The sequence below is a fragment of the Ictidomys tridecemlineatus genome, chromosome 16, assembly GCF_052094955.1.
Source record: "Ictidomys tridecemlineatus isolate mIctTri1 chromosome 16, mIctTri1.hap1, whole genome shotgun sequence".
In the NCBI taxonomy this organism is placed as follows: domain Eukaryota; kingdom Metazoa; phylum Chordata; class Mammalia; order Rodentia; family Sciuridae; genus Ictidomys; species Ictidomys tridecemlineatus.
The window spans coordinates 4,786,514-4,804,413 of NC_135492.1; the positions used below are offsets into that span (position 1 = coordinate 4,786,514).

Below are 17,900 nucleotides of genomic sequence, written 5' to 3' on the forward strand. Positions count from 1 at the left end.
ATTTCTTGTAATCCTCATGGTGCTTAGGTTAATGTATTGCCATTTACTTTGGGACTCAAATATGTGGAATTTATTTTGTTTAGTAAAGCAAAAGCAAGTGTGGTTCCTTAGAATATAGTAAAGACTCTATGAGAATGTTTTTATTTTTAATGGGAAGAATTTTCTCATTGCTAATGATTATAGAGGGAATTTACATCTTGATGACACCCATTAATCAGAAATGGTCTGAATTGTCTACATCAAAACCATTAGAAAACCATGAATAAAGAGGCAGATTAAAAAAAATAGGTTTTTCTAGCACCATTTTGAGTCTTCTATTAGATTAAAAATTATAGAATTTTTTACCAGTGAAAGGATTCAAACACGTAGCTGAATTTTAAGCCTCCTGTACTCACACAAGTCACCATCAATCATAATACCATTGTAGGAAGATAAATGTAGATCTTCACAGGCAGAAAAATCAAATACAAAAAGTGCAATTTGTCTTATGCAAAAAAAGACCTCATTATTTATGTCATACTTCTTTTAGCTCCCATGTTCCAGATCTTTGAGCTGAAGATATTCAGCCAGAAGAAAGTGGATTTGTTTTATGCTAGATGAGTTAAGAACTGATATAATTAGAATGTAGAGTAAACATATTTTGATTTGGGTTTCAGTTCTTTCAAGTATGATGGCTTGCTCAGGAAAACAATGCAGGAGATTTTGTCCTCCACTTCAATCAAATTGTGTGGGAAAAAAGCCACAGGCAATCTATAGCATCAAAAAGTGCAATTTACCTTATGCAGGAGATTTTGTCCTCCACTTCACCCAAATTGTATGGAAATATTATTTGTTCAAATTAAAAATGGAAGCCACAGGCAATCTACAGCAGGCATTGAAATGTCATGATGAGACATCAAACTGCATTTGTTTTTCTCATGTTTTTGTATCATTGATTGATGTGGAATTTGAATATTTGAAATATAAAAACTATATTTAAAAATAAACATTAATATTCTTTTTTATTTTAAGGTAATTTTAAGGCTCATAGCCTAAGGTCATAATACACAGTATAATTAACTCATATTTTTCTAATGTAATCCCAAGACAAAGGAGTTGGGATATATTTTTCATGAAAAAAATTATTTTTACTAAGTAAACTTATGTTGTTCCATGTATCATACTTTTCTATGTAGTATATGTTTGGCCTTAAAATTAATAGAAGTGAATTCTTGATGGGACTTCCAAAAGGTTTATATTATCTTGTCCTGGTGAACATTGTGGCAGAATATATGGAGGATGAAACAGAATTTCTGAAATTGTGTATTTTTTGGCTGCAAACTGTTGAAAGGTACATCATTGTTATTCATGAAAAAGAGTGACTAAAAACAGCAATGTTCTTTAAGCATACATACATGAATAAATTCTTTGTTAAGCAAAAATGCCCTGTGCAGCCAGGGATGGCTGAAATACATTATACATAGACTCTGGTAATCTCAGTTCTTTTTTTTAAACTCTACATAGCAAATTTTTCTAGCTCAATAAATCTCTATTTCTTTTCTTGCTTTTAAAATCAGAGGAGCAATAATTGTCTTTTTTAACATTCTGGATTATTTTCCAATTTGACTGCAATAAAATATGCAAAAAAAATTTGGGAAACATTTCAAAGCATACAAATGGAAGTGAATAATCTTTTCTTATTTTATGACCCTTTTTTCTTTCAAATGCTGTTGTAGCTCAAAGTGGGTAACTTATCATTCGTCAATTACCTTTAACTGATTATATGTCCATTTTTCCCCTAGTATTTGGAAACCACACTTCATCCAGTACCTCTTACGTCAGTCTTTACAATTTTTTATTTCCATATTATTGTGCACACAAGAAAGATAAAGCTCTTCTCTCCTGTAAAAGCTACCTTTAAGTTTGTGAAAATTTGGTCTATTAAAATCACTAGGAAATGTTAAAATGTTAACAAGTAAAAAATTTAACATTTATAAATCAAGATATAAAAATCTGGGGCTTATTTTCCTATATCTATATTCTTCTTATACATCTTAATTTCACCATAAATACAAACAGAAAAAAAATAATGATCTGACTTATGGATATTGTATTCCACATTAAGTTTGATTAAAATGTGTAAAAGTATTAATAAATGCTAGAATATTATTCACTCAACAGTATGTTTTACTGTTACATAGAACATTTAGTCAAGTAGAACACTATGATGTCTGTTATTTAACAACAGGATGCAATAAATGAGGGTTAACATATAAACAAATATTCAGTTATAAAGACATATTGCATACATAAGGGAAATAGGAAAAAATGCACTGTAAACCTGGCATTAAGGTCCATGCTTGTAATCCAAGCAAATTGGGAAGCTGAGAAATTTTAGAAGTTTAAGTTTAGCCTCAGCTTGTTAGTGTGGTTTCAAGCAACGTAGCAAGACAGTCTCAAAATTTGAAAAAGTGGAGAGTGGGCTTAGGAATATGGCTCAGTGTATAAAAATACCTAAACTTAAACTGAAATACAAAAAAAATTAAAGTTTAAAATATTACACTTCAGTGTTAAACATAAAAAATAGATTTCATATAATTCTTTTCTCAGTATTCAAAATGAAAATAGTAATTTTTGATTTAGAAAAACAATGATATTCTTTGAAAGATGCAGTTTCTTCACTATGCATGTATGATATTTATGACTGATATTTCTACAAAATAACTTTATAATGCTTAATAAATTTAAGCAAAAGTTAAAGACAACTACTTGTTTTCTAAAGTTAAATGAGTTTTGTATTTTACTGATCCTTATATACATCAAGGTGTAATATATAGATAATAACTTTACTATACTCTCACATTTATTATAAATGTTTCATTGTTATATAAGGCATACATTTTGGACAAAATCTGTTCAATGTTCACTACTAGTATGAGTTTTCAGATGTTCAATGAATTTAAAATTTAAATACATTTTGGAAATATTATTTAACTTTTTAGAGTTTCTGGGCACAATGAATTCTCCAAAAATAAGCAGTGTTTAAGAATCATGTAGCTAATTTTTTTTTCCATTTGTATTTTCTCTAACCAGTATGTATCCACAGGTGCTGAGTATTGGTGAATAAATTTTAGAGGCATTGTCACATTGTCAGTTTTCACATTTCAAAATTTTCTCTATGCTATGGTTATTGTGGTGAGGATTAAATGTTGTCCCTTTCTTAGAGTAATCATACAATGTTCCCATCTGTAGAGCTTCTCTACAGTGTGTTTTCTCTGATGTCTAGTAATATATGATATATAATTTAAAATGTTTCTACATTCTGTACATTTAGATGTCTTTTTTTCCAGAATAAGTAGCCTAGTGGTGAAAAGAATTGATTTCTTATTAAAAGCTTTGCTGCATTATTACAATTTGTAGGGGTTCTTTTCTGTATAAATTCAGTTGTTAATAAGGTTTAGTCTTTCTTTTTTTAATGTTTATTTTTTAGTTGTAGTTGGACACAATACCTTTATTTCACTTATTTATTTTTATGTGGTGCTGAGAATCAAACCCAGAATTTCATACATGCGAGGATAGCACTCTACCACTGAACCACAACCCCAGCCCCAATGTTTAGTCTTTCTTTAAAAGTATGTTCACTTTATTTACATTTCACATTCACCAGGATGTCTTGTGCTGTGGTGAGTAAAGTTTTATTTTTTATTAAAAGCTTTTCCACATTATTCGCATTTGTAGGGCTTTTCTCCAGTGTGTGTTCTGTTGTAGTGAATAAGGCCTCTTTTATTACTAAAAGCTTTGCCACATTCCTTATATTTGCAATGCTTCTCTCCAGTGTAAATGTCCCTGTGGCAAATAAGGTAAAATATTTGAGTAAAAACTTTGTCACACACTTTGAGTTTGTGAGGCTTCTCTCCAGTGTGAGTTCTGTTGTGGAAAATAAGGTATTATTTTGACTGAAGGAGTTGCCACATTCTTTATATTTGTAAGGCTTCTCTCTAGTGTGAGTTCCTTTGTGGCAAATAAAGCCTGTTTTTTGAGTAAAAGCTTTGCCACATTTGTTACATTTGTAGGGCTTCTCTCCAGTGAGCTCTGCAGTGGTGAATAAGGTCTATTTTTTACCAAAAGCTTTGCCACATTTTTTACATTTGTAGGGCTTCTCTCCAGTGTGAGTTCTGTTGTGGCGAATAAGGCTTGATTTTTGACCAAAAGCTTTGCCACATTCTTTACATTTGTAGGGCTTCTCTCCAGTGTGTGTTCTGCTGTGGCAAATAAGATGTGATTTGTGACCAAAAGCTTTGCCACATTCTGTACATTTGTAGAGCTTCTCTCCAGTGTGAGTTCTGCTATGGCAAATAAGGTTTGATTTTTGAACAAAAGCTTTTCCACAATATTTGCATGTGTAGGGCTTCTCTCCAGTGGGAGTTCTGTTGTGGCAAATAAGGTCTGATTTTTGACCAAAAGCTTTGCCGCAATCTTTACATGTGTAGGGTTTCTCTCCAGTGTGAGTTCTTCTGTGGTAAATAAAGTATGGTTTTTGACAAAATGCTTTGCCACATTCTGTACATTTGTAGGGCTTCTCTCCAGTGTGAGTTATGCTGTGGCAAATAAGGTATGATTTTCGACCAAAGGCTTTGCCACAAACTTTACATTTGCTTGGCTTCTCTCCAGTGTGAGTTTCGTTGTGGCGAATAAGGTCTGCTTTATTACTAAAAGCTTTGGCACATTCTTTACATTTGTAGGGCTTCTCTCCATTGTGTGTTCTGCTGTGGCTAATAAGATGTGATTTTTGACCAAAAGCCTTGCCACAATCTTTACATTTGTAGAGCTTCTCTCCAGTGTGAGTTCTACTGTGGCGAATAAGGCTTGATTTTTGACCAAAAGCTTTGCCACATTCTTTACATTTGTAGGGCTTCTCTCCAGTGTGTGTTCTGCTGTGGCAAATAAGATATGATTTGTGACCAAAAGCTTTGCCACATTCTGTACATTTGTAGGGCTTCTCTCCAGTGTGAGTCCTGCTGTGGCAAATAAGGTCTGATTTATGACCTAAAGCTTTGCCACAATCTTTGCATGTGTAGGTCTTCTCTTCAGTGTGACTTCTGTTGTGGTGAATAAAAAGTGATTTTTGACCAAAAGCTTTGGCACATTCTTTACATTTGTAGGGCTTCTCTCCAGTGTGAGTTCTACTGTGGTAAACAAGGTCTGATTTTTGACAAAAAGCTTTGCCACATTCTATACATTTGTAGGGCTTCTCTCCAGTATAATTTCTCTGGTGGTGAACAAGGCCTGATTTTGTATATGATTTCTTGTGTTCACTCTCACTTGTAGTTTTCCATATTTTCTTTTGTGGTAAATAGTTAAGATCACAACTTTTATATTTTGCAATTATCACTTCATGAAATCTATTTTTTAGGCCCTTTTCTGGTGCATATTCTTGGGTATGATTAAGAGTCATGACTGAAAAAAACAAAAATGAAAAAAAACCCTATTAGACTGGGATAAATATATTTTTAATACATAACATGAAATTAAGGTAAAATAAGTACATCAGGAGTGCAGCAGATTAGTAAGTCCAAAGTCACCATAAATCCAAAAAAAATATTAGTTCAATAAAAATGTACAGAAAAAATTACCTTGAGAATATTATCCAAATTTTTGTAGAGACCACAGTATCCAAGAGGAGAACATCATTAAGAAGAGTAATATAATTAAGTGTAGAAAATTATCATTAATAGCCTTTGTCCTTCAAAAGATAGTAGTGTGTATTTAGGAAATATCTACCATCTACCTTCACTGTCACTAGAAAAAGAGAAATGTAAAACATATAAAAACATTTCTGGTTTTTTCTAAAGAGTGTCCATAATATGGTTTTTGTCTTTCATGACATAGAGACATAAAAATATCTAGCAGATTTTGAATGATAATACCATAAATATTCAACAAGAGAAAGAGGCAATGGATTCTTAAAAAGAAATATGAACAAAAAATTTACTAAGAAATATATACATATATATCTATAAAATTTTTCATAAAAACATTTTAAAAGACTATAAAAACCTTGTATAGATTATGGCCATAATATTTGGATGAATTCAACACATGACAATCAAGTACAATAAATTGATTTTTATATTATTACATTTGTTTGATATGAGAATTTCATTTATTGACAAATACAACTTTGTTTATTTATAAATATATTATGGTACTTTATACTATATATACAAGGTAAAATGACTAAATAGAATGAATTAACAAAATTATTGTTTCATATAAATTATCATTTTTTATTTCTTACAAGGTATTGTATTCCTTCTACTAGTATTTATGAAAAACATAATACACTCACTATGTGGTAAAATAAAACTCTGACCCTATTATGCTCAATAAAATAAAAAATATTTTATATATCAACCCTATAGTATCAACCCTACATAAAACACAGTAACTGCTGAGCAAAATTTTGCTCACTAAATTTCTGACTTCCACAATTTGAATCAAAATCTCCTACAACTTAATATCTTCCTGCCACCTTTCACTTAATTCAAAGTCCTGCTTATATTTTTTATAACACTTTAAGAGACAAAATATTATATAACTAAATAATAATAGTATATAAGTACATATTTTTAAACATTTGACATTGATGGGCACACAAATTGAGTCTCTAGCTTTAATACTGAGAAAAATATTGGAACTAAACACAGAAGCCGAGGTATCCCTTCAATTTTATGATTTAATTGTTCATGGATACATATTTAGTACTAGCAATACTGGATCTTTAGGTCATCCAACTTTTAATGTTTCATGTGTAATGCTTCAGATTACCCCAAAAATTCTATATCATGGACTACAACACAAGACTTTTTTAAATTGTTTGAGCCATGCTGTTTCTAAATTTCTGTGACTTCTCTCAAACATAAAGTACTTTTGCATGGCCTCCCAATTAGCAAATATTACAAGGATGCAGCACTGTTCTTGCCTATTTCTTTTATTTAAAATTTTTTATACTTTTTTCCCGAAAATGGACTATATAATCTACTGATGGCTCCTTTATTGAACAAATAAAAAATAGTACAGCAAATATAAACAAAGAGAAGCATGGGCTAAATCCAAGTGACAAAAAAAAATAAAACATGAAGAATTTAACATTAGGATACTGACAGTTATGAATTACTCAAAGAACACTAAATAACTATTTAAAAAATGTTTAGAGAGTGAAATTGAAAAATATTAACATCAATGAGCACAATGTTTATGTGAACAATTCTTTAAGAAAAAACGAGAGGGGCATTTCTAGTGTGCAAATTTGAAATTCTACAAATATGGAAGAGGCTTATCAACCAGTACCAAGTCTAAGACAAACAACTTGTAAAATACCTACAACTAAAAATTAAATGTTTAAAAGAAAAAAACCTAAATGTTAATACTGTCAAAATAGATCCCCTGCCCCATCCATACCAAACTGCTTTCAGAGAATCATGAAGCTGGAACAGCCTGAGAGGCAGGCATCGCATCGTGTTCTACTTTACAGATTTAGGGAGTTCCTCAAAGTTGCCCCTGGAAAGGATGAAGGCCTCCTCCCCCATCTATGGTTTTTTTCACTGCCTAGGTGCTAGAAAACACTTCCTGTGCCTGAGTGAATGAGTGAAGCGGGCTGTACTATCAAAACTAGGCTCCAGCAAGTTATGGCTGCATCACAGGCTTCCCCTCTCTGGACCTCCATGTCTCAGTATGTACATAGAAGGCACTAAGAGAAGTCTCTGTGAACATGCCAGTAAAATTTTTGTTTCCCCAAAACAAAGTGTCTCAAGTGATATCCCCAGGACCTCTTCCAGAAACCCCATGGAACCCAATCAACCTGAAATATGGAAAGTGCACAGCATCCCATGAGAGGGAGGAATCAAAAAAGGCTGTGCTGTGGCATCTTCAGCCTCCCTCCATTGATTCAGTGTGTAAGAGGGAAAACTGAGACCCTCAATGGAGCAGACCCTGAGGTCACATTTCTATCTCAGAGTCCAAAGATTCTGCTTCCCCACTGGGTCCACAGTATCTCATGACAGAATTTCCAGATGCCTCACCTGACTCCATTTGCCTCCTGTGGACACACCCACCATGCCCTCTAGTTCTGCAACACTGCACCTCCTGGTTCCTAGGCTGTGCTCACCTAAGGAGTGCTGGATGGGGTGCTGCATCCCATCTGCTTTGCCTGTCTCCTCCCCACCCACTGTTCTTATAGGTTGGGCTCCTCTCATTCAGCTTGACTCTGCCTCACCAGCTCTGCCAAACATTCAAACCCCACTAGGTCCTCTCCACTTTATTTCAATGGGCTTCACCCAACATCTTGCCTCTTACCTTCTCTCTTATGCAGAGCCACGCCCACTCCATCTACTTGATCCTCTGCATTCTGTACACGTGGCTCAGCCTCCACTGACATATTTAACACTCTTGGATTGCAGGTTTTTTCCTCTAGATCTGGAATATTTGCAATCTGGCTTAGCCACCAACATCCACTAACATACAAAATGGCTCTGCTCTTCTTCATTATCCATGCTTTTCCATCAAGTTCACTCCTACGCCAGCCTCCCTTTGTCACCTGGCCTCTCTACTGCTCCTTGAAAACTCAATCTGAAATTTAAAAAAATGGGATCTTGCAGAGATGCCCATGGTTGTGACATCACTGAGTCTAAGGGACAATTACCTTTTGGCTCTGGTCACCTTTGAACCCCACATCTTTAATGTTTGACCTTGAACAACTCTGCTAACCTAAGTCAGAGTATCTCCATTTACAAAATTCAGCTGATGATAATACTTTATTTGCATAAACGTGAGCACATTTTCAACACTATCTGTGTATTATGGATGCAGAAGAGGCACTGGCAAGAAACTAGCAAGATCCATGCCTTATATGTGAAAGAGTCCACCAGAATTTAAAAAAAGAATGTTTGCAAAGGATATGGACTTCTGCTTTTCTTTAGCTCTGTGGCCTTAAGCACCTTATCTTACCCTTTCAGCACAGGATAAACACAGCTTTTTGCAAACAAGAGTCATCTGTGATCTCTTCTCCAGCCAGCCTGGGGGATCTCAGAATGAGGGAGCATAAGTGTCTGATCATGATCATCTTTCTCAAGGTTGAGTCTCAGAAGAAAAGCATCTTTATAATGACTTATGTATAACTATTGTTTATTCTGACAGCCTGACTCAATGCTGTAGAGATAGGGCAGCAGTTGGGGACTCGGGTTTCAAGCTGCAGAAACTGAACTGGGTGCTTTTTAAAAAATGCTTTAGATAACACTGGGGAGGTCAAGGGAATCTGATGGCAAAATTCAATAAAACCAGGAGTTCGGTTTTGCCAGGTGATCTCAGTGCTCAAAACCCCTTTATAGTCTTTCCTGGACACTACTGCTATATGAGCACACTGGAAGCCTTTCTCCTTTTGCTTTGTTGCTGCTCAGATTCTTAGTCTTCAGAGAAGGGGTCTGGTTGGCTGGGCATAGGTATGGGCTGAGAGTATGAATTCTTCATATTAAAGTAGGTATTGAAGGATGAGTTGAAGTATAATAAATAACAAATGGAAAAAACATTTGTCAATTATACGTAAGAACACCATTTGTGACCTCACAATGAAATTTATGTCTTCTCAGAATCACACAACCACACCATGCCAGGTGCTTTTCTCATCATGTCATTCAATGTCCACAAATCTTTCAAAAATAGTGCCATATTTTGGGAAACTGTTTGCATTGTTCTACACCAATGCTAAAGGCTCCTATAAAGAATTCAAAATATACAGTAGAATACTGAAAAAACTGGCCAAAAGGTGGGAATCTTGCCAAAACCCAGTGCCCCAAACACCAGAATTAACATTAGGTAGTATTATTTCTCAGGGCTTTTTTAGTCACATAGATTGGAGGGTAAATAAAAAAGCAAGGGTAGGTCAAAAGGATGAAAAGAATTTGAATAAAATGGGGTTAAATGTGGGTTGGGTTTGTGGCTCACTGGGAGAGTGCTTGCCTAGTGCACACAAGGTGCTGGGTTATATCATCAACACCACTTAAAAATAAAAATAAAATAAAATAATGGGGAAAATTATAAAAAACTATTAAATATAAAAATAAACCATTTTCACTTGAATTTAAAGAAAAAAAAACAAAATCAGTAAAAGAGAAGTAGTTGCTAACATGACATATTTATTTTGTGACCAAAGTGCTTGTTTAATATAAGAATGCACTAATATTGTGATTAACAAGGTGTCTCAAAAGTTTAAAAATAACATTAAAAAAAATCTGAGGATGAGGCTCAGTGGTAGTGGTATGTGCCCCTAGGTTCAAACCCTTGTACAAAAAAAAAAAAAAGAAAAAAGAAAAAAAAAAAAGAAAAAGAAAAGAAAGAAAGAAAAAGAAAAAGAAAAAAAGTAAAAGAAAAAAAATATGGTCACTTTTTCTTATGTTACATATTGCAATTTTAGCACTCATTTTCACCTATAATGGAGGCTGTGAAAAGTCAGTCTCTCACACATTTGTCCATGCCCACACCTGACATTTTGCTGTCAGGCTACTGTTTTACGTCAAGGTCTATATTTTACTCCGGAGGCAGCATCATCTTCAGTCCTTGGACCCTGGCTTCTTCCTTCTATGTTCATTTAGATTCAAGTCTTTTATGGAGAAGACCCACTTCAAAAATGGGAACAGTAAGCCTTGCTTAAAATCACTTTCCCAATGTCCCATCAGTGCAGGAATTGAGATTGGAACCAGTGTTAGCCTGTTGTTGAACAGTTCTCAGGAGAGGCATAGGAGCCCTGAGATTTTGGACTTTAGTGTGGGAATCAAAAGAAAAGATACTCACTCTCTGAGAACATTCTGGGGCAGGTGGGAGATCCTGGAGATGACTCAGGCCTAACTCTGCCCAAGGGCTCAGATTAGGTAAAGTTGAGGTTTTCTGTTGTACTTTCTTTTCATCCCCAGAGACCTGAATAAGAATTGTTGACAAAGATGGCTGGTTCTCTTGGCCTACATTATTCCTGTACCTGAGGACAATGAACAGAAAGTAAAAAAAAAAAGAAAAAGAAAAAGAAAAATCAATGCATCTGTCTTTCAACTATTAGAAAAATATACCCATACAATACTGTAAAAGATTTCCTTTTATTTGAAAATCAAAAAAGCCCAGTGGTTGGTAGTCTTTGCTGCTACGGCTATCCAGCTATTCCAACATGTCCCAGGACCCTTCCTGTTTTTCATTCTGCCATCCATTCAATACAGCAATCAGGGGAAAGAGATAGAGGACAAGTGGCTTCCACTGATACCTCATTGGCCAGCACAGAATCATAGATACCCCTACCTTCAAAGGATATTGGGAAATACAGTTTGTTTTCACTTTTAGTTTGGGTTTTGTTTTGGTTTTGGTTGTGGGCACTGAAACTATAATTGCTTAAGAACTGAAAAGCCATCCCCAACTCTTTTTATATTTTAGAGATAGTGTCTCTCTAAGATTTTTAAGGGCCTCACTACATTGCTGGAGCTGTCCTTAGCCTTGTAAGCCTCCTGTCTCAGCCTCTATAGTCACTGTGATAATAGGCATGTGCCACCAGGCCTGCCTGGCTTTTTTTTTTTTACATGCTGGAGTTGGAATCTGGGAGGCCATCCTTACACGTGATTTGAGTTAACTCCCTGCCTGGGTGAGAGGTGCTTAAACACAGCCTGTGTTAAAAAGCCTTCCCCACCCTTTCCCAGGTCCGAGGGCTTGTCCATGCAGAGGTGTGCCTGGCCACTGAACTGAAGACCCAATTTCCAGCCTTGGCCTTGGGATGCTGCCCCTCTTATCCTTCATTGGATGGGATTTTCCCTTGAATTTTTTGTTCCCCAATAAAAGCTCACTCCCTGGCATGCTCTCCCTCTCTTGCTAGTCCCTTCTGTAAACCTCGCCACCACATTAGGTGGCTGGAGTCTGGAACTAGGAACAGCCATCTTGGAGCTGTGCTAAAGGCAATGAGAGTCTCTTTAATTTAAAACTCACTAGCAATTTCTTATGCACCAAATCTTTTTTCATGAAGCTCACGCTGGTCGTGTGGCAGAGAACCCAGAGCCAGTCACATGGGAAACACTCGTTTTACTACTGAACTGTACTTTCAGCCTTAATCTTGTCATTTTGAATTATTAGAAACCCATTTTATAAAATATAAGGTCCCAGTGAAATGAATTAGTGATACCTGAACCTGGACCTTAACAACCAGTTGTGCTCAGGATGCTTAGTGCAGGCCCAGTGCATAGTCACACGGTGGCATGAAAAAATGGGCATCAAGTAACAAATGGGTCCACATGGGCTGCTAAAGGAGAAAAGCTGGATAGGTGGCCGGGCTGAGATATTCTTTTTTCATATGTGTTATGGTGATAATCCCAGATAGAGAAGTGGTACAGGGTTAGTCCATTTGGGTGGTTACCCACTGAAATACATTGCCATTTTTTTAAAATATTTTTTTTTCTTTTTTGACAGATCTTTATTTTGTTTATTTATTTGTGGTTCTGAGAATCAAACCTAGTGCCTCAAACATGCCATGGAATTCAATTGTGCTACCACTGAATCATAGGTCCAGCCTTATTCATAGCACCTTTTATTTATTTGTTTGATTTGGCCCTTCTGGAATTGAAATCTTGGATACTCCACCACTGAGCAACATCACCAGCCTCATTTTGTATTTTATTTCGAGTCTCACTAATTTTGTTAGTTCATCACCTTTATTGAGGCTGACTATGAACTCTTGATCCTTCTGCCTCAGTCTCTTGAGCCACTGGGATTACAGGTGTGTGCCACTGTGTCTGGGTCCCCTTTTCTTTCTTGTTTTTTTTTTTATTATTTTGATAAAGTGTTAAATTGTTTCTCAGGACCTCAATAAGTTAATGAATTTGTCTTTGAACTCTCAATACTCCTGCCTCAGCCTCCACATCCACTGGAATGAGAGGCCTGTGCCACTGAGCCAACTCTAATACAATTTTTAAAGTTATTTATTCCATGTTAACATGGATCTACTTAAACTTACAATCCAAAAACATACATATAATATATTCACTTATTATAAATAAATTTATAAGAATTAAAATATGCCATTTTTATAAAAATAGATGTCACAAAAATTTCTCCCATTGACCAAATGCGACCCATAAAATCTTGAAAACATGGTTATTTGATTTATATATTTTTATTCTTTTTCCAGATTTATTATTATAGAAAAGTTCAAAACACTGAATGAGTGAATGCAAAGAATTATGCCAATTGCCCCAATTATTATTTGAGGATAATATTTTATTTTTTCTAGTAATGATATTTATTTTCCCACAAATACTGCATGTGGCATTTATGTGTTGAAGCTAAAAAGTTGATTACACAGAAACTTAAAGAGAAATGCTTCCCAGATTTATTATAAGAATTAGAAAGAGACTGATTGTGTGTAAGGAGTGACAAAAACAGTTAAGACCAGAAAGTAACTCTTAGGTTTTATAGCACAATAAGGATATTACGTTCTATAATAACTTCTTAAACAAATAAAAATAGCCAGAAATTTGCAGGTTTCAAACAAAGAATAATAATTTAAATTAGATGAAAATTACCTTGATCTGATAATTACACACTATATACTCATGTTGAGTTACAATAATGGGTCTCATATCCAAGTACAAATAGTAGATTCCAGTTAAAAATTAAAATTGACAGAAATCAACTCTTTGATGTTTTAACTGAATATGTACATCATCTCAGATTTTCAAATGGTATCATATGTTCATAAATGTTTCACTATTTTGGTTTTTCTTACTGCCATGTCGTTTATATCTAAAAGGTCTAAACAGTCATGGAATGATTTAGCCTCATCCACATGGTATTCTGATGACTGCTATTTTTTTTTGAAAACTTGTTTACACTTTATTTTATTATTTTATGTTTTATGTGGTGTTTAGGATTGAACACAGTTTCTCACATGTGCTAGGCAAGCACTCTATCACTGAGACACAATCTTAGCCCTGATGCCTGGTATTTTTTAATATGTGGCTTGAAACAATTTAAAATACATACCTACTATTTCAGACACTTGACTTAAAACACAACATGCCTTGTATAAAAAATATTCCATCAGATTAACATCAAATTTTCAGTATCAATTTTATGTGTGGTTTCTTTACTGAAGAAATACATTGCTTCCTTCAAGCAGATGAATATTGGATTTTATGGAAGTTCATTTTTTAGGCTTGGGTCAAATTCTTGTTCTTTAATTAGTAACATTACAATGAAATGACTTTGAGTCTATCTGAAATGTGACTTTAATTACCACCTTTATTCCAGATGACTGAGGAGAAGACAATAATAATATATTTCTACTGATATTCAATAGCTGGACTTTGGTCACTTAAGATATTTTTCCTGTCATGATAACAACATAAATGCAAGGTGGATAGGTACATTGGGGATTAAAAGACAGGTCTAAAATACTGCCAAGGAGATTTCTACACATATTGCTAAAATATGTTAACATTATGAAAACAAATTTGAAGCAAAAAACATATGTAGCCATTATTAAAAGAAAAGATTTAAATCTATTAAATCACATATATGAGGAACTGCATAATTAAAACATAATGGCCAACATTTCTACTGAGGACTTTTATTTCAGAATCCCATCCATATTTGATACTTTTTCTTCTTTCATACACAATAGCTCTAGAATATATGTAATGTGACTCCTTATATGTCATACAAGATTATCAGATTTAGCATCAAGGTAACACTTTAACTCAATAAAAGATTATAAATACAAATTTTAAAAAAGTCATCTTAGAGGGCATGATTTTCAGTGTCATATTAGATGATATATTAAAGGCATTACTTCTGGTAATAAATGTCAAAACACAGCACTAAAAAAATACATCTATGTGCATACCTACTACATTAAGATGCATTTTTGAGAAGGTTGCAATTCTTTACTTTTGTGCAATCCTTCCATTTCAATTCACTGAAAATTGTAGTTTTCAATATGTTTCTACTGCTTAATCAAGAAGAGAAAGATGAAATCAAAGTAACACACTACCTCAGAAAACCTCAATATGAGATTATATCAAGAACTATTTTGATAATATATGGTAATTCTGAATCTACAAGAAAGTCTATGGGGGCTGGGGATGTGGCTCTAGCGGTAGCGCGCTCGCCTGGCATGCATGCGGCCCGGGTTCGATCCTCAGCACCACATACCAACAAAGATGTTGTATTCGCCGAGAACTAAAAAATAAATATTAAAAATTCTCTCTCTCTCTCTCTCTCTCTCTCTCTCTCTCTCTCTCTCTCTCTCCCCTCTCTCACTAAAAAAAAAAAAAAGAAAGTCTATGTACAGTGGGAGCACAACTACCATTACATAATCCAAACATAATTTGGTAAAAATATTGGAATGGCACCTGGAGGATATTAGAGGAACAAACAAAGTCTTCTGCTTCATTTTATCATAAGATATATACTATTAATATGGAATATGAGAATAAATGAAAAAGATCATCAAACTATGTTATTTTATTAGTAAAAGAAATATTTTCCTATGAAGTTTGTTTTGAGATTTCAGCTAACACCATAATTTTCTTCTGCAACTTTACATTCCTTTTCTAACACAAGATCTATCCCAAGAACTTTACCATTGATATCTTGGCCCTAATACATCTAGGGATGCTGATAATTATGGGGTTCATAGTTACAGATGTTTTCATCTCATAATTTTGGAGATGACATCAAATAAAAATTAATAATCTACTTTCACCAGTTTTTTGGGGGGTGCTTCTTGATTTGTACCACCTGCCATCTGAGTGTTCTCTATGACATCACCTTCAGCCCCAGAAGCTCCTGCTTGGCATACTTCAACCATAAATTCTCACATCAGATTCTGTGATTCCTCGTTCATTGTGGGTATTCTACATGTTCTTGAATGCTTGATTCTCATTCTCTTCTACTGCCATCATCAATGTGACCTAACATGATTTTATATTTATTACTGTATGCTGAACAATTGTACTAATGCATTACTTTCTAAGGCATTTATTTTCAATATTGGGGGTGTTCCAGGAAGTCTTTTTTCATAAGGCTCATGTCCTCAGGTCTTTCTAAATGTCAATAAATAGATAAAAATCTGACTAAAAAAATAAATGATGTTATCACTATTAATACATGAATATTAAAATAAATAAACAATATTTAAAACTCTCAGCCCATAGGTATAAGGACTTATATTATGTAGATCAATTTGTTGGAAGACACAAACTACCAAAATGCATTTTGTCCTTGGAGATCATTGTAACTGGGAAGAAGTTATTGTTTTCAGAATTGAACTCTCACCAAGCCATGGGTTTATTTAGGATAGGACACTGCTGTTTTCTTCTGTAACCATGACATGGTATCAATCATATGTAAAAAGAAAAAAAATAACAGAAATAGGAAATGGTTCTCTCAGAAAAAAATAAATTACAAGCACATTGTGATAGTGCACAGAATATCTAAAATGTGGCCTCTGTGTGTGGGGCATCTACAGAAAGCATGAACTTGTATACCTGCTGGGAGAAAAAAAACGTTGCAACCCTCCAGAGAATTGGGCTTTATTATTTGAAAGTATAAAAAATATCCATTGATAAAGCAATATTTCTTGCAGGACTGAACATTGAATGTACATTTGCAAGAATATAAAATAGATTCCCAGAGCTATTCAATACAGAAATATTGTTAAGAAATGAAATTCAGAAATAGCCCAAATGTCCATCGTTTGTTTAGTTCCAACTTTCGTCTATCTTTATCATGGAAAGTTAAGATTTTTTCATATGTGGAGTGTTTTCCAGGTGTTTCATTGAGTGAAAAATAAGGGGTGGAAAGAATATACAGGAGCACTCACTTTTTGGTAAGAAAGAAATTTACATAATAATTTATTATTGTTATTGCCTCCTACCAAAAAAGAAACAGTAAGAATATATACTAGAAGCAATTAAATCAGTTGTTCATGAAGGGCAGTGGTTAAAGATTAGTGGGGATGAAATATAGGTGAGTCTTCAGTGTATTTTAACATGGGTTTATATTTGAGCCACATAAACAAAAACCATGTTCAAAACACAGAATTAAAAGACAAAAATCAAGCCCAACAGACAGGTAAGAGTCTCACAACACAAACATGAACCATACTATTCTGTGACTAATTAATTTCTTAAGCTTGCATGATTTCCAGGATCTTTTCTCCAATGTGAACAAAATGTTTACCTTAAGTAGCAATGCTTGCTGTGATGTAACATTTACTGATCAGTAATTGGCAATAAAGGATGACAAGATTCATATGCAATGTTTAGTGTGAGCAAGCAAGGGACAACATGGGTTTTATGCTTTCTCCATTAGACTGGAGTATACAAGAGCAGGGGCCACTTATCTTGTGTGAGCAGCCTGGTGAATACATAGATATGAGTATTAATATACACTGAAGAATTCTTTGAAAGTTTAATGCTAAGAACACAGAGAGGTCTTGAGAGTTACTTTCAGGTCCAGGTTTCAGAAGCTTGGCTATACAGACTTGGGGAAAAATGACCAGTCCTAGACCCTGTGTGAGTATGTATTTTAATGTTGTGGTAGTTTATCATGAGCCTAGGCAGACAAAGGTGGGGTCCTGCAGGTTATTAAGTAATGGAATAGGATTATTGTCATTTATTAAAAGACAACTGAAAAGAAACTTATCAATTTATCCTGTGAGGACAGAGATGGTGTACTTCCTTATTCTCATCAAGCTGATATAATAATTTATGGTAGACTGGGTGGTTTATAAGCCACAGACACTCATTTTTCACAATGTCTAAGGTCAAGGCACAAGGCAATTCAATATTTGGAAAGGACATTTCTAATAGGTAGAAGCTTCTGGCTATGTCATCATA

General features: G+C 34.4%; 1 protein-coding gene across 1 annotated transcript in view; it reads right to left on the reverse strand.

Annotated features, from left to right (window-relative positions):
• The window catches only part of LOC144371422 (uncharacterized), a 308,519-nt gene extending 303,085 nt beyond the window's left edge, over positions 1-5,434 (reverse strand). The window contains exon 1 of the mRNA XM_078033741.1: positions 4,102-5,434. Coding sequence (XP_077889867.1) covers positions 4,102-5,434 — 1,333 coding nt within the window. The remainder of the gene's footprint in view (positions 1-4,101) is intronic.
• Between the last annotated feature and the right edge of the window lie 12,466 nt (positions 5,435-17,900).